The 20,223-nt window shown below is 33.1% G+C and overlaps 4 protein-coding genes across 16 annotated transcripts; 2 read left to right on the forward strand and 2 right to left on the reverse strand.

Moving 5' to 3' along the window:
- Nucleotides 1–46: 46 nt before the first annotated feature.
- Nucleotides 47–1,083, reverse strand: LOC143346025 (uncharacterized). Its single transcript, XM_076773736.1, has 3 exons — nt 1,079–1,083; nt 387–682; nt 47–275 (listed from the first exon to the last, which is right to left on the reverse strand). The coding sequence occupies exons 1-3, from the start codon at nt 1,081–1,083 to the stop codon at nt 49–51; spliced, it is 528 nt and encodes a 175-aa protein (XP_076629851.1). The 3' UTR covers nt 47–48.
- On the forward strand, nt 47–4,009 carry LOC143346228 (uncharacterized). 3 transcript variants are annotated; one of them, XM_076774143.1, is made up of 8 exons: nt 47–292; nt 1,385–1,421; nt 1,505–1,597; nt 1,784–2,010; nt 2,163–2,624; nt 2,699–2,908; nt 2,976–3,312; nt 3,376–4,009. In XM_076774143.1, exons 2-8 carry the CDS (start codon nt 1,406–1,408, stop codon nt 3,699–3,701), a joined length of 1,671 nt encoding a protein of 556 aa, XP_076630258.1. In that variant the 5' UTR covers nt 47–292; nt 1,385–1,405; the 3' UTR covers nt 3,702–4,009. The 3 variants fall into 3 exon arrangements, with proteins under 3 accessions (XP_076630258.1, XP_076630257.1, XP_076630259.1); XM_076774142.1 differs by lacking the exon at nt 47–292 and having other exon boundaries at nt 560–1,421; XM_076774144.1 differs by lacking the exons at nt 47–292; nt 1,385–1,421; nt 1,505–1,597 and having other exon boundaries at nt 1,876–2,044.
- Nucleotides 4,010–5,095: 1,086 nt separating this feature from the next.
- On the forward strand, nt 5,096–16,824 carry Vinc (vinculin). 11 transcript variants are annotated; one of them, XM_076774286.1, is made up of 22 exons: nt 5,096–5,401; nt 6,428–6,535; nt 6,615–6,760; nt 6,856–7,132; nt 7,217–7,417; nt 7,481–7,721; nt 7,819–8,051; nt 8,170–8,190; nt 8,330–8,696; nt 8,866–9,294; nt 9,431–9,522; nt 9,673–9,766; nt 10,170–10,214; nt 10,528–10,647; nt 10,830–10,901; nt 11,362–11,391; nt 11,543–11,667; nt 11,742–11,981; nt 12,071–12,161; nt 12,333–12,368; nt 15,040–15,249; nt 15,449–16,824. In XM_076774286.1, the coding sequence occupies exons 1-21, from the start codon at nt 5,345–5,347 to the stop codon at nt 15,207–15,209; spliced, it is 3,195 nt and encodes a 1,064-aa protein (XP_076630401.1). In that variant the 5' UTR covers nt 5,096–5,344; the 3' UTR covers nt 15,210–15,249; nt 15,449–16,824. The 11 variants fall into 11 exon arrangements, with proteins under 11 accessions (XP_076630401.1, XP_076630400.1, XP_076630399.1 ...); XM_076774285.1 differs by having other exon boundaries at nt 5,097–5,401; nt 15,371–16,824; XM_076774284.1 differs by having other exon boundaries at nt 5,097–5,401; nt 15,040–16,824.
- Nucleotides 16,794–19,131, reverse strand: Taf8 (TBP-associated factor 8). The gene is made up of 5 exons (XM_076774296.1): nt 18,869–19,131; nt 18,073–18,359; nt 17,420–17,570; nt 17,185–17,328; nt 16,794–17,104 (listed from the first exon to the last, which is right to left on the reverse strand). Exons 1-5 carry the CDS (start codon nt 18,996–18,998, stop codon nt 16,938–16,940), a joined length of 879 nt encoding a protein of 292 aa, XP_076630411.1. The 5' UTR covers nt 18,999–19,131; the 3' UTR covers nt 16,794–16,937.
- Nucleotides 19,132–20,223: the final 1,092 nt, after the last annotated feature.

The following is a 20,223-nucleotide window of genomic DNA, read 5'->3' on the forward strand; positions in this document are numbered from 1 at the left end:
ATCCTTGGAAAGTTTCTTGCTTTAAAAGAATTCCATTTTTACCAAGCTCTAACTGTTGTCGAACCAACGTGGCTCGATGACGTTACACTTGACAGGTGGTAAAGGAACGGGCATTATAGATGGTAATGATGTAGGCAAAAATTCTCCTGGCCAAAGGTGAACAGCATCCATAAACAAAAATCCAATAAGGATGCTATGCATGAGAGGAGCTAAAACCCTTAACAGTCTGCTTCTGGGTGGTTTCTGTGGCCAAATGAAAATCAATTGAGATCCATCTGTTGCAAGAAAAGAGGTTGGATGCTTATCAAATAAAAGCTAAGTATCGTACAAAATGAAAGATAACAAATACATAGGATAAAACATGACACCAATTTCAAAAGACAAACTTGTATTGCGATGAATAATCGACGATTTAACGTGATGGGGATTGACGCCGGGGGGAGCACTAAATATTCCATTTCCGCTACAAGTTTTTCTCTTTTTATACCTAAATCTACGACCACCGTTTTGCCCGTACAGTATACGATCCTCAAAATTACGTTCGTAACTAGACCTAGCAAAGTTTGTAACTGTGCTTCCTACGCTGTCCTGGAGGGACACGGTAGTTCCGGTTATCAACGAACATTTATCGTCATCTGTGTCACGACTAGCCAAGTCCTCCGATCTGTTATCAAATATTAATCTTATTTATACGTACATAAATAAATAATTAAATTACATGTTCAGCGTTTTACTGACTCTTGACTAAGTCGAGTTGTAATATTACTATCTTCTTCTTTTTGCTCCAGATTTCAAATAATCCGATATTTTCACGTCTTTTTATTTAATGGAATTAATACAATTTTGAGCGATTCACGGAAAGTAATATTAATGCATGTCGATTTCCTTCGCGTTCTTCTCAGGGAATGGCGAAAGGGCACGTTTGTCACAGATTTTCTGATTTTTCTTCGTTTTTGTTTTTTCAATAGCAAAACTATGACCAATTTCAATCGATATACAATTCAATCCTAAGCGCGTGAAATTGTCGCGTCGATTAAAAAATTAAAATGAAACCGAATTTTGAAAACGGGATGTAAACGACATTTTGTTAAAAACATGAAAATTTATATAACTGTATTAATCGTACGCATGGCGGAACTTTTTGAGCGTGTAAAACTAGGAATTTCATTTCTCCCGCTATATACCACCGAAAAGTAAAATTTTTACAGTTAAAACTGTCAATGGCAGTTACCGAAGACGAAACTTAACGTTTATATAATATTAAAATTTTCCGATCAAGATTACCGAAAATACCTAATTACCAATTTCTCTATAACGAAGATAAAACATATAAAATTTTATGGAAAAATTATAGCAATAAAGTTATCGATCTTATTTGGAACAGACACCACGTCCTCGAAACAAGATGTCTCGTTGCAAATGTGAGCAACATTTGATTCGAACGAATGTTTCACGTCTAATAAAGATAATTAGTCCGATTATTTTCCTGTATGTTGTTTTTCAGGTTCTAAGACGGAAATACAACTATCCGAGCCTGGCTCGCGGTACTTCGAAGACATCACGACGAAAATGGAGGAACGACGCTGCGACTTAATAGGTAAGCAAGCCGGGCATAATCAATTATAGTAATTACAGTATTTTCTTTATACAAGCTCAGAACTTGTCCATGATATAAGCAAATGTTGCATCCCCTCTATTTACAATATAATACAATTTGCTGAACCGCGAGAGCGTCGCTTCTATAGAGAAAATAATAATTATTAAATGTGTTTGCTATATACAGGTAGACAGAAGTATCTGAGAGACAAAATCACGACGATGGAACGCTCGATTCCAGCGCTGATAGCGTATAATATGTGGATGGCCAAAGATATGTGCGACGACGCGCCGTATTGTAAAGTTCGGAACATCATGAAGAGGTTCTCGACTCATCCGGACCCGACCGAGAAGCTCCTAGGCAACTTGAAAAAAACCGTAAAGGAACTTCACGGAGAGACGACGGAGTTGCATGTACGGAACGATTGAAATTCAGCGATTAATTCGGGTAAATCTTGCCAGTGTGCTGGAATTTACGCATCCAGTCCAAAACTTCATTGTATACAATCGTCGTTTAATTTTTATCCGTAAAAGATACTCAATAAAAATAATATATGTAATTGCAGGAGAAAATTATTCAAGCGGACGTTAAGTTAGAGGAAACTGACATGGAGCTTGAATCCTTGGAACTTGCAAACAAAGAGATGAACGATATTTTGAACAATTTGGAGAAGGAGGTGGGAAGTTACACTTCCCCCAGTCTTCATTCCATCCATTCCGAAGACCTAATATGTTTATCGAAGATTCGTCAATTGGCTAAAGAGGAATTATGTTTGAAGAATTGCATCAGGGAGTTGGAGTTGAAAGAAACGTTGTTTAAGGAACACATGGACCGCTTGTTGACGTCCAGAGAGTATCAAAATGTTTACGATAGACGTAAAATACTCGGTTGTACTCAAGATATGGGCTGTAGCGGGAAAAACATATGCTGTATTCCTAAAAAATGTTTGCGGCACAAACCAAGCGGACATCGTTCAAAGAAAAAACTCGGAAAAGGAGAAATCGATGTAGTCAGCGAAAGCGAACGGGTAGGATCATATTTTTGCTTACTTCGTACATAGTTTCACGATTAATACAATAATTTGTTTCCGCTTCTATGCAGACACAGACACAAAGTGATGCAATAGTTTCTACTTCCGAGCACGAAATTAAGGATAAACAAAATCATATCGTCAAGCAAAAGGAGCCCAAAGAAAAGATAGAGAAAAAATCTTCGTGGATGCCGAATTGGTGGTCAGGCAATCAGAAAGCGGAAGAAGTCTCGTCTTTGAAGAACGAAGAAACGATTACGTTGTCGACTCCTGAGAATAACGTAAAAATAAAATTGATTTTATCATTGCAGGCAATATATCGATGGTATACGTTTAATCTCATTGTAGGAACTTGCAAAATCAACTGCCGTCGAAGCATCAGCGCAATTGCACAATTCTGAGGGAGAACTGAAAAATGTAAAAGAGATTAACGATAAACCATCTAAATCGAATAAAACTGGATACACAATTCCGTCTTGTAAACCTTGTGGACACTCGGTGTGTCCACCACCATCCTCCACGAAATCTGGAGATCATCGAAGGATCAAGACTAAACTTTGCGCGGGCAAATTCGTCCTACCTTGTGATATCCCCTGCAATAAACTGTTCAAGGGTTGTTCCCAATCTACAGTTCCATCGACGAAACCATTTTGCGAGCTAATACGTTGCCTAGCCGCAGATCATGGTATGTAATGCAGGGGATCATTCAATGTTAGGAGTAAAAATTAATTTTAACTTTACCATACAGGCATTCGAAAATCGTGCAAACCATTCATACCACCCTGTAATCTTGGAAATCTGTGTGAAATTTGTCCTTCAATGTCTTGTAAGGATTATTCAAGGATGGGAAACTGCAGGTGCAACTGCAAGGGTAAATGTGCTCTTGGGCTGTCAGATGCAGAGTGCAATTGCAGCGATGCACTATTGGATCCATCGGACGAGTACCAACCTACTGCTTCGAAGCTACGTATGGACCCACATGCGCAAGATAGTAATAGTGACGATGAATTTTGCGAATGTTGTTCCTGTGGCTGCGAAGACAGTAACCCATCCTTTGCATGCCAGTGCAACTAACTGTTGGTATACCAAATTTCTAAGAAAACATTGATATAAAAATTTATGAAATTTGAAAAATATATTTTTAATGCATACAATAGTATTATAACTTTGTATGAAGCAGGAAGTAGTTACAATGTTTGAGCATGAAACCGAATTCAATAGAGATTTATTGAATCTGTAATTTCAAATTGGTATTTTTAATAGTTTAATTATGTATCCAGCTCTATCCAAATATCTTATGTTGCAATCTAATTCATTTATTATGTTCATATATTCATATATATATTATTTATAATTAATTTATCTTGAAATGAAAGATGTTGAGTTCTTCTATCTCCTTGATTTTGTCACTAAATATCCACACTGTATCTGTTAAAAAATTTGTACTAAATAAACTAATCTTGATAAATAATTAAAATACAACTTAAAGTTTTAGAACACGTATTCCACTGCTTTTGAAGGTGGCTTCATTAGAAAAGATTATGTAAAAAAAAAGAAAAGGAATGACATTTCACGTAACATTTTTTCCTGAAACCGCTGATAAAATTACAGTTTGGTACCACGTCAACCACGAAATTAACAATATCGAATTATTGTATCAGTCGAATGTTGACGACCTGGAAATCTATCATTAAATTTGTATCGACAATTTCGTTAGGTGTATGTAATCGCTATCGAAAAGAAGAATTTGTTATGCTACTTATAACAATACTGATTCCTTCGAAGTGACTGGATACACACTACAGCAGGAATCTTCCCTTTGTAAACAAAAGTAAAAATGATAAGTCATACTATTAATGTCGCAAGATCACGGAGCATGTATTGGCATATATGGCGCTAGACAGGAAACGCTACATTCTCCTAATTAGGAGTCATCGATGTAATTCCACCAATCGGAAAACTTTATGCCTTACGACAAAGGAAGTCTGAACTGGGAGACATTCAACGAAGGTAAATTTTGAATGAATTGAGACTTGAATAAATGAATTTGAATGTCCTTGAAAGACCAACATATTTAGGTCAATGAATTCATCACGAAATGAGCTACAAGCTTATATAAATGAAAATATATATTTCTATTTAAAAATCATCAGAAGAAGCATGGAACGATTTTATAATTGTATTGTCAAAGAAAAAGGAATTATACTCAAAATATTATTGGAAATATATAAATTAAACAAAAAAATTATGTTTTTCAAATATACTGTGAAAAAAACACGTGGTTAATTTAAGCGAAATCAAATTAGGTTGGGCTGGTCTGTATTTGAAATTCAGAATATTATTTGAAGTGGCCAACCAGAGTCAAGAACAATTCTCGCGCGTATCAGCCACACTGCTCGAGGCTCGAGGCTCTCTATTGAATCGATAGGACTTTCTCGAGTAAGGTAATCGAGATCGAGATCTTTGATCGTGAATATCGTGATTCGTGATCCATCACAGCGACACAGCATTCACAGTCAGAATCGTGATCACCGTGTCTCGATCACGTCGTTCGTATTGTTTCATATTGTTTTCACTGTGAATTATTTTTGGATTATCTGATGTGTTGTTGATGTTTTCTCGCGAAGCTCCTTCGTTGCATTCTCAAGGAAAATTTGTTCGTGTAAATACAGTCGAATAATCAGTATTTCCACATTTTCGTAAGAAAAGTCATCAAGATGCCGGTATTTCATACGAAAACTATAGAAAGTATTCTTGAGCCTGTAGCACAGCAGGTAATTATATTCATCTTTCATTTTTACAATTATTTAGTTATTAGATTTAAAAAAAAATATTCAATATTTTAACGTTTCGAAAAATCTCATCAACTTGTTACTTCCTTTTTTTATTTAAAAGGGGCGAAAGGACTGAATCAAAAAGTGTAATATTTAATAAAAGTAACTAATAAATTAAAATATTATTCTCAAAAGAATTGTTTATCTTCAAAGATACATATTTGGAACATACTGTAAATATTGTCTGTGCTTTTCATGTAATATCTATATATAACTTGCTTGTATACACTGGAAATCTGTCAAAGAATAGTTATTCATTGTCTGATAATAATTAAATACATTATTTTTAGAAAGTATACAGATAATTCGATTTCATTGATATTAATTATTATGAATGATTATATTTATGATGAGTCAAATTGCCAAGTGACTTATGTTTCTTTATATAGACCTATGACATCATTCTACAAATATAGGACGGATACTAAATTCATCTTTAGGTCTGAGAGCTTAGATATATGAAATTCAATCCCTTTGCTTGTTAAATTATGAAATGAAACATTATTAACCATCCAAGATCCCTAGTACTTCCAAAAAAGGACTGGTGAAGTTACCTATCATCATGTCATCCCACATATCACACATACAAAAATGTACCAATATACATTATATCAAAGTCCTTCTGAATATGTTAATATTATACTTCAATGTTAATGCACAATATATATAAACCCATTTATTATTTTCCTATGGCCATAATAAAATTTTTTCAATACATTTAAATATAACAAATAAAAAATGAAGTAATTAACTAATTTTAGTAATTAAGTAATTTTATATGATAAAATTAAATATTTTCATATTATAAGTATAATAATATATAATAATATATAGTATGTAAATAAAACTTATTAATCTGATTGGTTCACTTCTTCTTAATATACATGTATGAATGTAAAAATATGAACAATAGCATAATATAAACTAATAATATGTATTCTCATACATACATATAATTAAACATAGGTTTCGAGGCTTGTTATTTTACATGAAGAAGCTGAAGATGGAAATGCAATGCCTGATTTGGGTAGGCCTGTACAAGCAGTTAGTATGGCTGTGGCGAATCTTGTGAAGGTAATTTACTTTTGTACAAACAAAAGAATTTTTATTTGATATTTATTTATTTTTACTTAAATATATCATTGGTGGACAGGTTGGGAAAGAAACAATAAATTCTTCTGATGATGCATTGCTTAAACAAGATATGCCTGGTGCATTACAACGTGTTGAAGGTGCTTCTCGATTGTTGGAAGAAGCATCAGCTATGTTAAAACAAGATCCATATTCTGGACCAGCTAGGTATTAAAATTATTACATTTCTTTTTATCTTTAACAAAATACCAGCATTAACAGATAATTAAGTACTCTTCTTAAAATTGCTTCTTCAATTTTAGAAAAAAGCTTATAGAAGGTTCTCGCGGTATTCTTCAAGGAACTAGTTCATTGTTACTTTGTTTCGATGAAAGTGAAGTACGTAAAATTATCAGAGAATGTAAAAGAGTGCTAGATTATTTGGCAGTAACCGAAGTTATTGAAACAATGGAGGATTTAGTTCATTTTCTTAAGAATTTAAGTCCTTGTCTCAGTAAAGTATCGAAAGAAGTAAGTGCCCGCGAGAAAGAGTTGACTCATCAAGTGCATAGAGAGATTCTTGTACGCTGTTTGGAGCAAGTAAGCATAGAATGAAGTTGTATATATTTAATATTTATTATTACTAATGCACACTATGTATATTGAAACTTATTTATGTAACAGGTGAAAACACTTGCGCCAATTCTTATCTGCTCTATGAAAATTTTTATCCATATTATCTCTCAAGGAGGCAAGGGAGCAGAAGAAGCAGCAGAAAATAGGAACTATTTGTCCAGTAGAATGTCAGATGAATTAAATGAAATTATTAGAGTGTTACAGTTGACAACATATGATGAAGAAGAGTGGGATGCTGATCAGTTAACAGTAGGTATTTAAAAAAAAATTCCAATAATAAACAAAAAATTTAATATTTTAATCGCATGTTAGGTTCTGAAGAAGGCACAGAGTGCTATAGAATCCCGAATACGAGCTGCTTATGATTGGTTAGATGATGGACTTGCTTTGCGCGGTGGAGTAGGAGAAAAAAGTCTTCGTCAAATAGTTGAACAAGCGCAACGCTTAGCAGAAAGATATCTTCCTCCATCTCAAGCAGAGCCATTGAATAAATTAACTTCAGAAATTGTTACTATGACCAATGCTCTTTGCGAATTGCGACAAAATGAAAGAGGTTTATTTATTTATTTCAATAATAATATGTGCATAGAATATTTGTACACTTCATGTGTATCTTTATTAATTCTTCTTCGATTCTTTTATGTTTAAAGAAACCACGCCACAAGCGGAAGTGTTAGCACGTGGTATTAAAGAGAAGATGAACGAGCTTCGCAGTTCTATTGCTTGCGCTATAGAAGCTGCTGATAAATCTGGAACCACACAAACTGCGCATACAGTTGCAGGTCGTTTAGAACAAGCTAACAAATGGCTTCTCAATCCTCAACATGATGACAAAGGACTTGGCCAAAGGGCTATAGCTTTGATTATACATGAAGGAAAGAAGGTATGATATTACATGTGATATTTCAAATTCTCTTGTATAAAATATCTAGGTACAATTTAGTTATTAGTATAGAGGTTTATCATTCAACTTTAATAATTTAAATGCCGCAAACGGATAGAATCAACAACACGTAGCAAGCGTAAGTTACGTGTAACATAGCGAGTATTTATTATAAATTCCATTGTAATCAAATTGAATTATCGGTATGATGATATTTATATGCAATACACTTCTAATCTCTGTCATGTTTATTAGTTGGTTTATACTCTAAAAATTAGGTTGCCGAGGGTTTGCCAGGCATACATAAAGCAGAAATTCTGCAACTATGCGACGAAGTCGACAATCTTTCTCATCAGCTTGGAGATCTATGTGCTCATGGTCAAGGAAATACACCTCGCGCTCAAGATATCGCCCGCCAATTATCACATAAACTGTATGAGTTGAAAAATAGAATACAACAAGCAGTTGTATCCAGAGTGGTTGAAGATTTTATCGATATAACAACTCCTTTGAAACAATTTACGGATGCTGTATTAGCTCCAGAAGGCACTCCAGGACGCGATCAAAACTTCAATGATAAAACACATGCTCTTCAAACATTCTCTAATAGAGCAGCAAAGACAGCCAGAATGGTGGCTGCTGGCGGTACATAAAAATACTAATCAATTTGTTATATCGTTTTGCACGAAAAATTTCAAATTTGAAAAAGTCTTATTTAATTTATGATAATATTGATATTGTTGTAGTAAACATATTTCACGTTTTTGTTCGATTTCTATTAGCTTAATTACTTCTGTTTTCAATTATATTGTAGGAAGCGGGGGAAACAAGAAATTAGCAGAAGCATTGACTGCAAGTGCTTCGCAAGTTGAATCTTTAACACCGCAATTAATTAATGCTGGACGAATTCGTATGACGTATTCACATAGTAAAGCAGCAGACGAACATTTTGAAAATTTGCGTCAACAGTTTGCAGAAACGATGCAAAGAGCACGAGCATTATGCGATGAAGCAACTGATAGTGGAGATTTTATTAGAACTTCCGAGGAACAAATGCAGAAACATTCATTCCTCTGTGAAGAGGCTATTGTCAAGAGTCATCCACAAAAAATGGTTGACAATACAGCTGCTATTGCCAGATTGGCTAATCGGGTGATTCTTGTAGCGAAACAAGAAAGCGATAATAGCGAAGATCCTGCGTTTATTCAAAGGGTGAACCAGGCTACGGATATTCTTCAAAATAGTGAGTAATATGATTATTTAATAGTATAATAATTCCTCAATTTACACGGGTAATCCATACCAAAGCTTTCCGCTGAAGTTGAATTGTATAAATACAATGTATTGCAACGAGAAAGATAAAAATTATTTTTATACAGGTGTAGCTCCAATGGTTCAAGATGCTAAATTGGTTGCAATTAACATCAACGACAGTAATGCAGTTTCCCGTTGGAGGGAAAGCAATCGTGCAGTAAGTATTATATAAAATACATTGTTCAAGTTTTAACTACACTATTTAATAAATAAAAACCTCTTTTTTGTTTTGTAATAACCACTGAATGGCCCTTGTAAAGTTTCTTGTTATTGTTTTATTTAATATAATTATTCTTGTCTCCTGCAGCTCTTGGCTAGCGTTGGACAAGTTCGTAAAGCTATTGTAATTCAACCTGATGTCATACCCCCGCCAGAAGTATCGCAATTACATCTAAATGACGGTAAGTACACAAAATTTGTTTTAAATATATTAAATTCTTTTATGTTATGTAGAAAATGATGTGCTTAATAGAAATTACTTTGGAGAAGGTATTTAGTGCTTCAATCGTAGAAGCTTTTAACATTTTTATATTTATAACATCATGGTGTATTCTTTCACACTTTAAAGTACACAAAAGATAATTTATTTGAAGTCATTCATTGTTTTTTGGTTACTGGCTTAAATTTTATAAATATTGGCTACCATGTAATTTTCAGTTTTTCCTCATGACAGCTATGTTTTGTAATTCAAAGATATAGATAAGATCTATCTATTACAAGATAAATATCACGATACGTTTTCTTATGCGAAGTTAAAATTTTGAATTCTTTTTAAAGTAAATCTCCTTAACATATTTCTTCCAGACAAGCAATTGCCAAGCCGTCAATATAATTACTTCACAGACAAAGGTATAATATGCTTGCATGAAGATGATTTATGCATGATTAATCATCGTATTGTATTAGTAAACTTCCATTTTTATCAGTTTATTAAATATATGCAAACAAGAAATAATGATAATGTTTTAAGTAAAAAAATATTGTGTTTAATAATAAATTCGCACTACATTTCAAACAAACAAAAAAATATGTAGTAAAATATGATGTTTACTCCTGATTTGATGAAATGAGATATCTTGATCTTAGCATTATTATATTTTGTTTTATTTTTTTAATTTTAACAAAAAATTTGAATACTTGTAACTATTTCTTTAAATACTAGTTGGTGAGCCTTTAAGAAATCAACCATCGCCAAGCAATTTATGTGTCATCAGTCCTAGTCTGAATACAAATAAACCCCAACGTCGCTCTTTCAGCCCATTACCAAAGTGGGCACGTGAAGGTATTTACTATTCTTCAAAAGAAAATAAGCCAAATTTTAAATCGAGTACGTCTTTTATTATATTTTGCTTAAATGACTTCTGTAATAAATTAAACCTCAAGCTGGATATGAACGTACAAATTGCAGAGACAATTCATTCTTTGATGTTAGGATACAAAAGTTAATAATTTTCTTTTTATCAGGAGATAACCCTGATCTCCTATATCAAGAACTGGCTTCTGACAACGAGTTAGAAAAATCAGTTCACAATGGAGGTAATTTAAAATTAGTACTTTTGGGGTCTGAAAACTGCAAGTTTTCAATACTCAAAATTCTTTTCATTTGTGGGAAAGAAGCATGTATTATTTAAAATTAAATGTATATTAGTTCAATTTCTATTCTTTAAAACTTAAAAAAAAAAAGAAAATAAAGACTACAACACTGCATAATTATATTATATTAAATTAAAAACAGTAAAACATGGTTTTAGTAATCCAAGGAGATAATATTACATTACATTTATTTTTCTTCATCTTCCATACTAACAACATTTTTAGTATACATAGTTAACTTTGAATGATCGTATCAAAATGTCAAATTTTTATTAATATATCACTCACAAATTGTATGCCATATTTTGTTATTGCATGCATACTAAAATACTTTTTTGTATTGATGTGCAATTTAAGCCTTCTAACGATGTATTTACACTTTTAATGCTGCGTGGAATGATAGGCTATTATTGCAATTATGACAATAATGATGGTAATTATGAAATCCCTGCATTTTACTTCGTGTATATGGTATGTTAAATTTTACTGTATAAAATGTATGTATTAAACAAAAGTCTCATTGGGACAACAGATTTCTGTTTCATAAAATAGTTGCTATAAGTAGTTTTAATTATGTTATACAGAAGTTGCACCACCGCGTCCGCCACTGCCTGGTGGAGATATTCCACCCCCGCGTCCTCCACCCCCAGAAACAGACGACGAAGACGAAATGTTTATGCATGCGCCGCAACCTAATCAGCCCATAATGGTGAATCAAATCTTTCTTCGAATTTTCTATTTTGTAAAACGTAATTTCATAAAATAACATCGGTAAAATGTCAGATGGCCGCCCATGGATTACATCAAGAAGTACGACAATGGTCAAGCAAAGATAACGAAATTATTGCTGCTGCGAAAAAGATGGCCATTTTGATGGGTAGATTATCAGGTTTAGTCAGAGGCGAAGGCGGCAACAAAAGAGATTTAATAGCTTGCGCTAAAGCCATTGCGGAAGCTTCTCAAGAAGTGACTCGTTTAGCGAAGGAACTTGCTAGGGAATGTACCGACAAACGTATTCGTACCGTACGTTCATAATTTATTTATATTTCAAAATGTTTTATACAACGCTTATTATGTATGCTTTAAATGTATAATTCTTATTTATTTTTTAGAACCTTCTCCAAGTCTGCGAACGTATACCCACCATAGGTACCCAGTTGAAGATATTATCAACTGTAAAAGCTACGATGTTAGGTGCACAAGGTATAGTATACAAATTCTTGTATAATTTAGAATTATATATTTTTCTTGTGATAATAATACAATTCGCGCACTGATATTCAGTAAAAATTAGTGGACGTTGGAGAGTATAATTCTATATCTTAAAAAGAATTTTCTGAGTAAACAATTATTAATAAAAATTTTCATGCATAGAGACGCTCCCTACCTGGGAAGAGTTGATGCTTTATGGTAAAAAAGTTAATAAATTATGCTTGATGTCTTTACCGTTCTCTTTAGTATTTATTTTGTTTAATTTTGTTCATATTTGACAGTTTTGCACTTGCAATACAATGCATGCATATTTTAGTCTTCCCCAACAAAGACAAAAAAAAAGACAGTTTAATGAGTAAGATTAATTTGTTTACTTCGAACGCAGCTACATGTATTTTAATTTTTGAAAACAAGAAATTGAAAATATAACGCATAAAGAGTCACTGGTTGTAATGTGAAAATTATCTTTTAATCTCTTGATTTTTAAACTATTGCTTATTGATATGTTATTTAAACTTTAAATGGTTTGCGGTTGATATGCTTCTACTCATCACGGTGTAGACGAATTGATCGGGTGCAGTAAGTTTATTATGAAATAAATATAAGGTAGCATAGACAATATAGTTGACAATAATAGACAATATGTGAAAATTAACGTTGTGTATAGTTAAGAAACAACATTGTACTCGTAAAATATTCCCTATATACACGGTGTCCCGTAAATGGTGTAAGAACCGGAAATGTGGGGTAGCTGAGACGATTCTGAACAACAATTTCCTTTGCAAAAATGTCGGATGGGGCATCGTTTTTGAATTATTAACGAATCACGGCGCGCGAATTATGAGAGCCACCGTGTCGGATAGGTAGCAAGATGTGCAACGGAGATACATCGAGGTACGAATACAAATAATTAAAAATACTACCACTGCAACTGTTACCTCTGCGGATTGGATAAATCAGCCAGCTAAATCGACTTTATTAATTATTTGTATTCGCTGTTTCCAAGGAAGAAGGAATAAAATGTGAGAAGATGCTCTCGGAATTTTTAGGAAATTAATCCTTCGCACCCGAGTAATGCTTCTCGTCAGAGTGTTTTAAAATTAAAATAAGAATTATTTTCAGAAAATTAAAATAAATACGGTAAGAACCATTTGTAACCGTTTGTTATTAAAAACTGTACCGGAAAAGCAGATTGGATTTGTATGTACCGATACATTCTTCGAATGCAAGGGATTAATAGAGAAATAATTGAAATTCGCCTTACCCATTTACTTGCAAGTTGCAATAGGGCCGGTTAGTGCATCCCTGTCGATCACGGAAAGGTCGAAGACCCCAATAAAAATCAGCTGATGGGACGGCCCGGTCACTGCACCCGCTTCTTACCCCGAAAACACTTCACAGCACGGTCACTAACACTTTTCACTTTCACATTACTCGGTTGCGAAGGAAAAAATTCCGAGAGCATCTTCCCACATTTTATTCCTTCTTCCTTGGAAACAGCGAATACAAATAATTAATAAAGTCGATTTAGCTGGCTGATTTATCCAATCCGCAGAGGTAACAGTTGCAGTGGTAGTACTTTTAATTATTTGTGTTCGTTCCTCGACGTATCTCCGATGCACGTCTTGCTACCTACCCGACACGGTGGCTTTCTTAGTTCGAACGGCCCTGAGCGCGCGGCAGGCGCGCGCCGTGATTCGTCAGTGTTTTTCGTTAATAATTCAAAAACGAAGCTCCATCCGACATTTTTGCAAAGGAAATTGTTGTTCAGAATCGTCTCAGCTACCCCACATTTCCGGTTCTTACACCATTTACGGAATACCATTTCACTTATCATCAAATTAGTTTAGAATGAAACAAACCCATTCACGTTACCATTATTGGAATTATTATTTGTATAATTTATTTCATCATTGTCAGTGTAAATAGTTTCGATTTGCCCCTTGTGCATGAGTTTTCAATTAATATATGCCCAATTCTATCTTCTAAAATGGACACATGAAATGTGTTTTCAAAATTAAAAGATTATTAGCACTCATGTATTGCATGCAATACATCACAGTAGTGTTTGTTTTTGCTGTAAGTAATAGATTTATTACATATTTTATGTCATTTAATACACTTGTAAAAAATATTTACTTTTATGGACATGTATCTAATTTTGATTACATGAAGGTCGTTTGTTTTGATTTGGTTTCTTGTTATTGTTCTACTATTTGTTATTAATGCACTATAAAAATTATAGAATTAAGCAATAGAAATGATTATTTTCATTGTATAAAAATTATTTTTAATCCTTCTTTTAAATTTGATTTACAGGGTGTTCGGCCACCTCTGGGAAAAATTTTAATGGGGGATTCTACAGTCCAAAATAAGATGAAAATCAAGAACACCAATTTGTTAATGGAGGCTTCGTTAAAAAGTTATTAACAATTAAATTCAAAAATTTAAAATCGTTTTGGAAAAATTATTTTCAGTTGCGGGGGTCAATTACAATTATTTTTGGTCAACGGACATACCCCCGAAATCCTACTCAGTTTCTAGAAAAAAATTCGAGAATGTGTGAAATTTTTCGATAAAATTAAAAAATTTTAAATCGTTCTGGAAAAATTATTTTCGGTTGCGGGGGTTAATTACAATCATTTTTGGTGAATAGACCTACCCCCGAAATCCTGCGCATTTTCGGAAAAAAAATTCAGTACGGTTGGAACTTTAAACGTTAATAACTGTTTAACGAAGCCTGAATCAGCAAATTGGTATTCTTGATTTTCGTCTTATTTTGGCCTCTAGAATCCTCTATTAAAATTTGTCCCAGGGGTGGCCGAACACCCTGTATACTTAATACTTAATTTGTATTTTAAACATACAGGTACGGAAGAAGATCAAGAAGCAACGGACATGCTTGTCGGAAATGCTCAGAATCTTATGCAAAGTGTGAAAGAAACCGTTCGTGCAGCCGAATGTGCAAGCATAAAAATACGCACTGCCTCCGGTATGAAATTACGTTGGGTGCGACGTCAACCATGGTACCAATACTGAATTACATTTTGCAATAATGAAAGTGAATTAGAACAAATAGGTAAGATTTCCTAATAACAAAATATAATCAATTATATATGATATATTTAAAAAAAATGTTCTAATAAGGAACAACATTCAGGTGTTTAAAATTAATTTAATTTATTTTGATCTCTCTATAGATATATTCAACAATTTATACGTATTTTTCTTATTTTTTTTATTTTATTTTATTTTTTTTTTTTTTTTATGTGTTAAAGAAATAATACTCTGCCTCGGAAATATTGAAAAATGCAACTTGCAAAGTAATGGATTTTATTTTCATAAACAACGCGTCGATGAATACGAAATACATAATTTTCTCGTTTCGCACTTGATGTATTATTAGGTAAGATTAATTCTGTTCTACGCATCTGAGTTTTGATCCTTGTAAGTCATAACCTAAAAATAAATATAACCGTACGATAATTTATATTTATACACGTACTGACAATTAATATATTCATTGCATAAAATTTATAGTTTGTAACTTGCAAAATGAGCTAGTGATTAATATTAGAAAAGTACTTCACGTGAATTGAGAAACATATCTCAATTGTTGGAATATAATCTAAAAGTATTTTCAGACGATGTATTTCAAAGCCTATCTCTCTCAATCTCATTAAAAAATAAAAATTAAGTAGAGATGATAGAGCTTATGCCTTATACGAATTACCAAGTTGCTATATATTTGTGCGTGTATGCACAGTAAGTGTACTTCGTATGTAATATCGACCTAACATCGGCACAATTAGTAGAGCAAAAAATTGTTATCTATATTTATGAAAAATGCAACTGATTCAGGATAGTACGATGTATTTTTACAAAATGGAAATGCGCGAATATAATTTTAATAGATGCTATTTATCGCAATATACACGTATAGATCTTAACATGCAATACTATGATAAGGAAATCTATTTTTATAAGTTTTATGTAATCGTCCCTTTTTAGAGAATTTATATAGTTGTCTTTATAATATTATTTTTTTTTTCAAACTGGTGCTATATGCGTGCAATATAAATACGAAATATTGCAAGATAACATGAGAGTGAGCAATGTTAAACCAAATATGTGGAATCAATTTAATAACGTAATGTTAAAAATTGTAGATTAAATACTAGTATGAAAAATATTATGTAACACAAAGTTGGAATATTTGTAATATGTAATATTAACCCTATTAATATTATTGATGCTTATAGGTGTTCAACAAAGTTGGTCACCATATGCTAGTATTCCTCAAACTGTAGTCTAAGATGTCCTGTTGATTCATAAACTGTTAGAAAAAAATGACGGTATTATACAACTTATTCAATTTTTGAAGTCTGCAAGAAAGTGAAGTTTGAGAAATACTGGTATATACTACTGACGTTCAGAGACGTTCAGTTTAATAGTGCATTGCGTGCGATGAATGTATATGCTTAGTGCGTGAAAAAATATTCCGCGCATAGCATCACATATTGCTACATAAATTCACCACACACTGTGACCACTTTGTGCATCAAAGTCTTCTGCAGTCAGAGTTAATTTTGGTAATACAGTTTATAATAATTTTGTGTAAAATTATTTATAATAAAGAGTAATTTTTATTATATGATACAAACTTATAAAATTTATGAATCAAGATTTTATATTATAGTAGCATTATGTACACGATATTAATATAGTAATTAATAACATTAAAAACAATACTGTGTTTTCATTGAATTAACATTCAAGTGGATCCCGTTTCATTGTATGTAAACCAGGCACAGTAGCTCCCGGCATCTTATTCTTTGGTATTTTCCCAGGTCGTAAATAGGGATTATCTATGGCATCTTGCTGTGCTGTGGTTTCTCCGTTGTGTTCGGCATCTTCAGTTTGTCCTTTCATACCTATAATCATTTCAAATTTTATGGATTAACTATTTTTCAATTTTTAAATTGGTTGATATTTATTTAAGAGAAAATCGGACCTTCATCTTTCTCTTCTTTTTCTTGTTCCTTTTTCTTTTTGACTGGGCTTGGTTCGAACTGGAAGTCTTGATCAGTTTCAAACACTTGATCTTGTGGAAGAAGGGCAGATAGATAGCTAGGAAATTGTGGTTTACACGATATTACTAGAAATATAAAACATTTGATTCTTAAAATACATATTGCTCACGTATACCACATAAATTAACAATAATTATATGAATCCAAATTACTTACATGGGAACATGCTATTATCTTCTGTTAAAAATAGACTATGCGTTTCTCCTGTTTTTGCGATAAACCTTGTCAGTGCCCTTTCAATATCGCGCTTTTGCGTTGCTGCTTTTTCCCTTATAGCTTCGTATTCTGTTACTGGCTGTTTATGTGTCTGTTTAACAGTAAACAAGGTAATCAATAATTTTTATATACAACAAACACAAATTGTTCCAATCGGGTAGGTGCATAAATTATCCCCTGTCGATTTTTCTTAAAAATTCATTTTTGATTTTTAGTAATTTTGTTTGATGCCCTATAGAAAAGTTGTCTAATACTTTTTTGTAGGTACCCGTAAGCTCTACTTCAGAAAAGTTTCATTGAAATATATTCACTATTGTAGGAATTACGGCTGTTTGAAAATTGGATCATTTTTATATGGTTTTCTCACTTTACAAGGAACAGCTTTTTCAATATTGTTAGAATTTCTACATATTCTTTACTAAAATACGCATCATTTGTCTTTTGAAACATTAAAATCCTTCGATCTGTTCAGAAGTTATAACGTTTTAAAGATACACACGAAGGAATAAGGTAAGTAAGGAATTTTTTTCTTGAAAATGATTAGGATTTCGAGGGTATGATGTATTAAATTAATATCAGTAATTATACTTTACCGGTGTTCTAATGTATGCATGTGGATCAGGAAAAGCTGGTAAGTAACTTGGTATATGAGACGGATGACCTTGTTTCACTCCAGCCTGTAAAATGTTTAATTGCTTTGATTGAGTTTGTTGCTGAAGTGGTGGTAAAACAGTTCTGTTTGATCTCTTTCCATATGTTTCTATATTATCCAATTTTATGCCCATATTTATCATTGCTACTATAACATCTGCAATCAGTGGTTCTGTTCTACCAGAAAGTTCACAATAATTCCTGGCAGACTCTCCAACTTCTACAATAACTGTAAACAGTTTATACATGGTTTAAATATTTCAAATTTAACAGATTTAATAATTATCTTACTAATGTGTCTTTCTTTATAGAAAATAGAAATACAAATATAGTTGCTCACAAAGTTGAACATACACATGCTATAAAAATCTTATTTTATTAATAGGAATAGTGAAGAGTAATACATTTTATCATCAACAAAAATGATTATATAGTATAATATTTAATATATAACGATTAATAATTTTAATTTCTAATTTTTTCTACTTATTATTTTTTCAATATTCATTAAAAGTCACCTTTGCAATAGTTGTGTAACAAATCTTCATTATTCTTCCCATTTATAAATCAAATAAAATTTGTATAGTGAGCGTACGTTCAATTTTGCGAGTAATTCGGTATTTATTCAAACAGTTGATGACAAATAAAAAATAACACACTAAAAGAGAATATAAACCATTAGTTTAAACTGATTAATATTAAGAGGTTAAGGACACTAAACTTAATTTAAATTCTTACAAGATTGCAGCATTTCGGTAAGAGTTTCTAATGCTTGTTTATCACACGTTTCATAACCACATTCCACTAGAATACTACAAACTACATGATTTAATATCTTTCTTCGTGTATTTGTTGTTTGAATATCCATGTTGATTTATGTAAACACGAGATAAACTACATGATGCGAACTCCATGTCGGTGTGACCAGATCGGGCATAATTGAATGCATCGAAATCGACATTAGTAACGACGAACTTCCTTAGCGTCTAACAGAGTGATGAGGATAGCAGGCAATATCTACCGCACAAGCCATGTGTACGTGAGCTCGGCACTTCGCATAACTTCGGGCAATCGATAAAGAACGTTAATGTGAGCCTTTCCTTCTTGCTCTTGAAACAACTGAAATACGATCTCGCGATAATCGGCATACGATTCCCAAATCAGAGATGCCAGATTCAGCACCCGGTGCACTACTCCCACATACCAGATCACGTATACGTGAGTTTGTAGAGTTTCGGAAAGTCGACAAAGGCAAACTGACACATGCTCTCTTTCTCGATTCTTCAAAGCTACCCGAAGTAATTTCGGACCGCCTCTTGGGAGCCGAAAGAGCCGCCAAGTTTGTCATTGAATAGTTTGTTATTTTCAACGCTAGATGGCGCTTATTTATCGACCTCAGGCCCTCTGGTGCTAAAACGCCCAAGTTTGTCGAGAAATCCATCTAGCGTGGACGTTGCGAACTATTCCACGACAAACTTGGGCGTTTTAGCACCAGAGGGTTTGAGGTCGAAAATAAGCGCCATCTATCGTTAAAAGAACGAACTATTCCTCGACAAACTTAGGCGGCTTTCTCGACTCCCATGAGGCGGTCCGAAATCAGAGATGCCAGATTCAGCACCCGATGACCTCTGATGACCAGTGCTGACAAAAGTACAGAACTTCCGACAACTTTTGACACCATACAGCGACTGATAATATTACATAATATTACGTAATAGCTCTTTAAATTTTATGCCGAAAAATTCAGGCCGGAATTTTAGCCGCTGCCTGAAACTTCTTGGAAATTGCCCCAGCATTTTTACTTTCGAACCTATGTAAGGTATAAGCAAAGTTCCATCAGAGACGAGGTATACGAGTAGATCTTTCACCCAATGTATTTTTTCGGCACATTTTTATGTGGTCTCGAAACCCCATTACCATTTTTGTGTCATTCGCAACGTTACCAACAGATTCAGAAATGAATTTTAATCCCTTCCATAGTCAACTCACATGTATTTACCAACTCTACAGCTGTCTGCCTATCAATACTAATTCAATTAAATTAATCGATTGATATATATTTAATTAGTATTTATATTGATATTGTCAATATT

This window comes from Colletes latitarsis, chromosome 10, assembly GCF_051014445.1.
Source record: "Colletes latitarsis isolate SP2378_abdomen chromosome 10, iyColLati1, whole genome shotgun sequence".
Taxonomy (NCBI): domain Eukaryota; kingdom Metazoa; phylum Arthropoda; class Insecta; order Hymenoptera; family Colletidae; genus Colletes; species Colletes latitarsis.

What these genes read in the sequence shown, in the direction of transcription:
- LOC143346025 (XM_076773736.1), bottom strand. An exon ending in GATTATTCATCGCAATACAA is followed by an intron (nt 276 to 386) that starts GTTTGTCTTTTG and finishes TTCTTGCAACAG; the next exon opens with ATGGATCTCAATTGATTTTC.
- LOC143346228 (XM_076774143.1), top strand. An exon ending in ACGACGCTGCGACTTAATAG is followed by an intron (nt 1,598 to 1,783) that starts GTAAGCAAGCCG and finishes TGCTATATACAG; the next exon opens with GTAGACAGAAGTATCTGAGA. An exon ending in GAGAGACGACGGAGTTGCAT is followed by an intron (nt 2,011 to 2,162) that starts GTACGGAACGAT and finishes ATGTAATTGCAG; the next exon opens with GAGAAAATTATTCAAGCGGA.
- Vinc (XM_076774286.1), top strand. Translation starts at nt 5,345, where the DNA reads ATGCCGGTATTTCATACGAAAACTATAGAAAGTATTCTTGAGCCTGTA. An exon ending in CAGAATGGTGGCTGCTGGCG is followed by an intron (nt 8,697 to 8,865) that starts GTACATAAAAAT and finishes ATTATATTGTAG; the next exon opens with GAAGCGGGGGAAACAAGAAA. An exon ending in TAATTACTTCACAGACAAAG is followed by an intron (nt 10,215 to 10,527) that starts GTATAATATGCT and finishes TTTAAATACTAG; the next exon opens with TTGGTGAGCCTTTAAGAAAT.
- Taf8 (XM_076774296.1), bottom strand. Translation starts at nt 18,998, where the DNA reads ATGGATATTCAAACAACAAATACACGAAGAAAGATATTAAATCATGTA. An exon ending in ATGCATACATTAGAACACCG is followed by an intron (nt 17,571 to 18,072) that starts GTAAAGTATAAT and finishes ACTGTTAAACAG; the next exon opens with ACACATAAACAGCCAGTAAC. An exon ending in AGATAATAGCATGTTCCCAT is followed by an intron (nt 17,329 to 17,419) that starts GTAAGTAATTTG and finishes TTATATTTCTAG; the next exon opens with TAATATCGTGTAAACCACAA.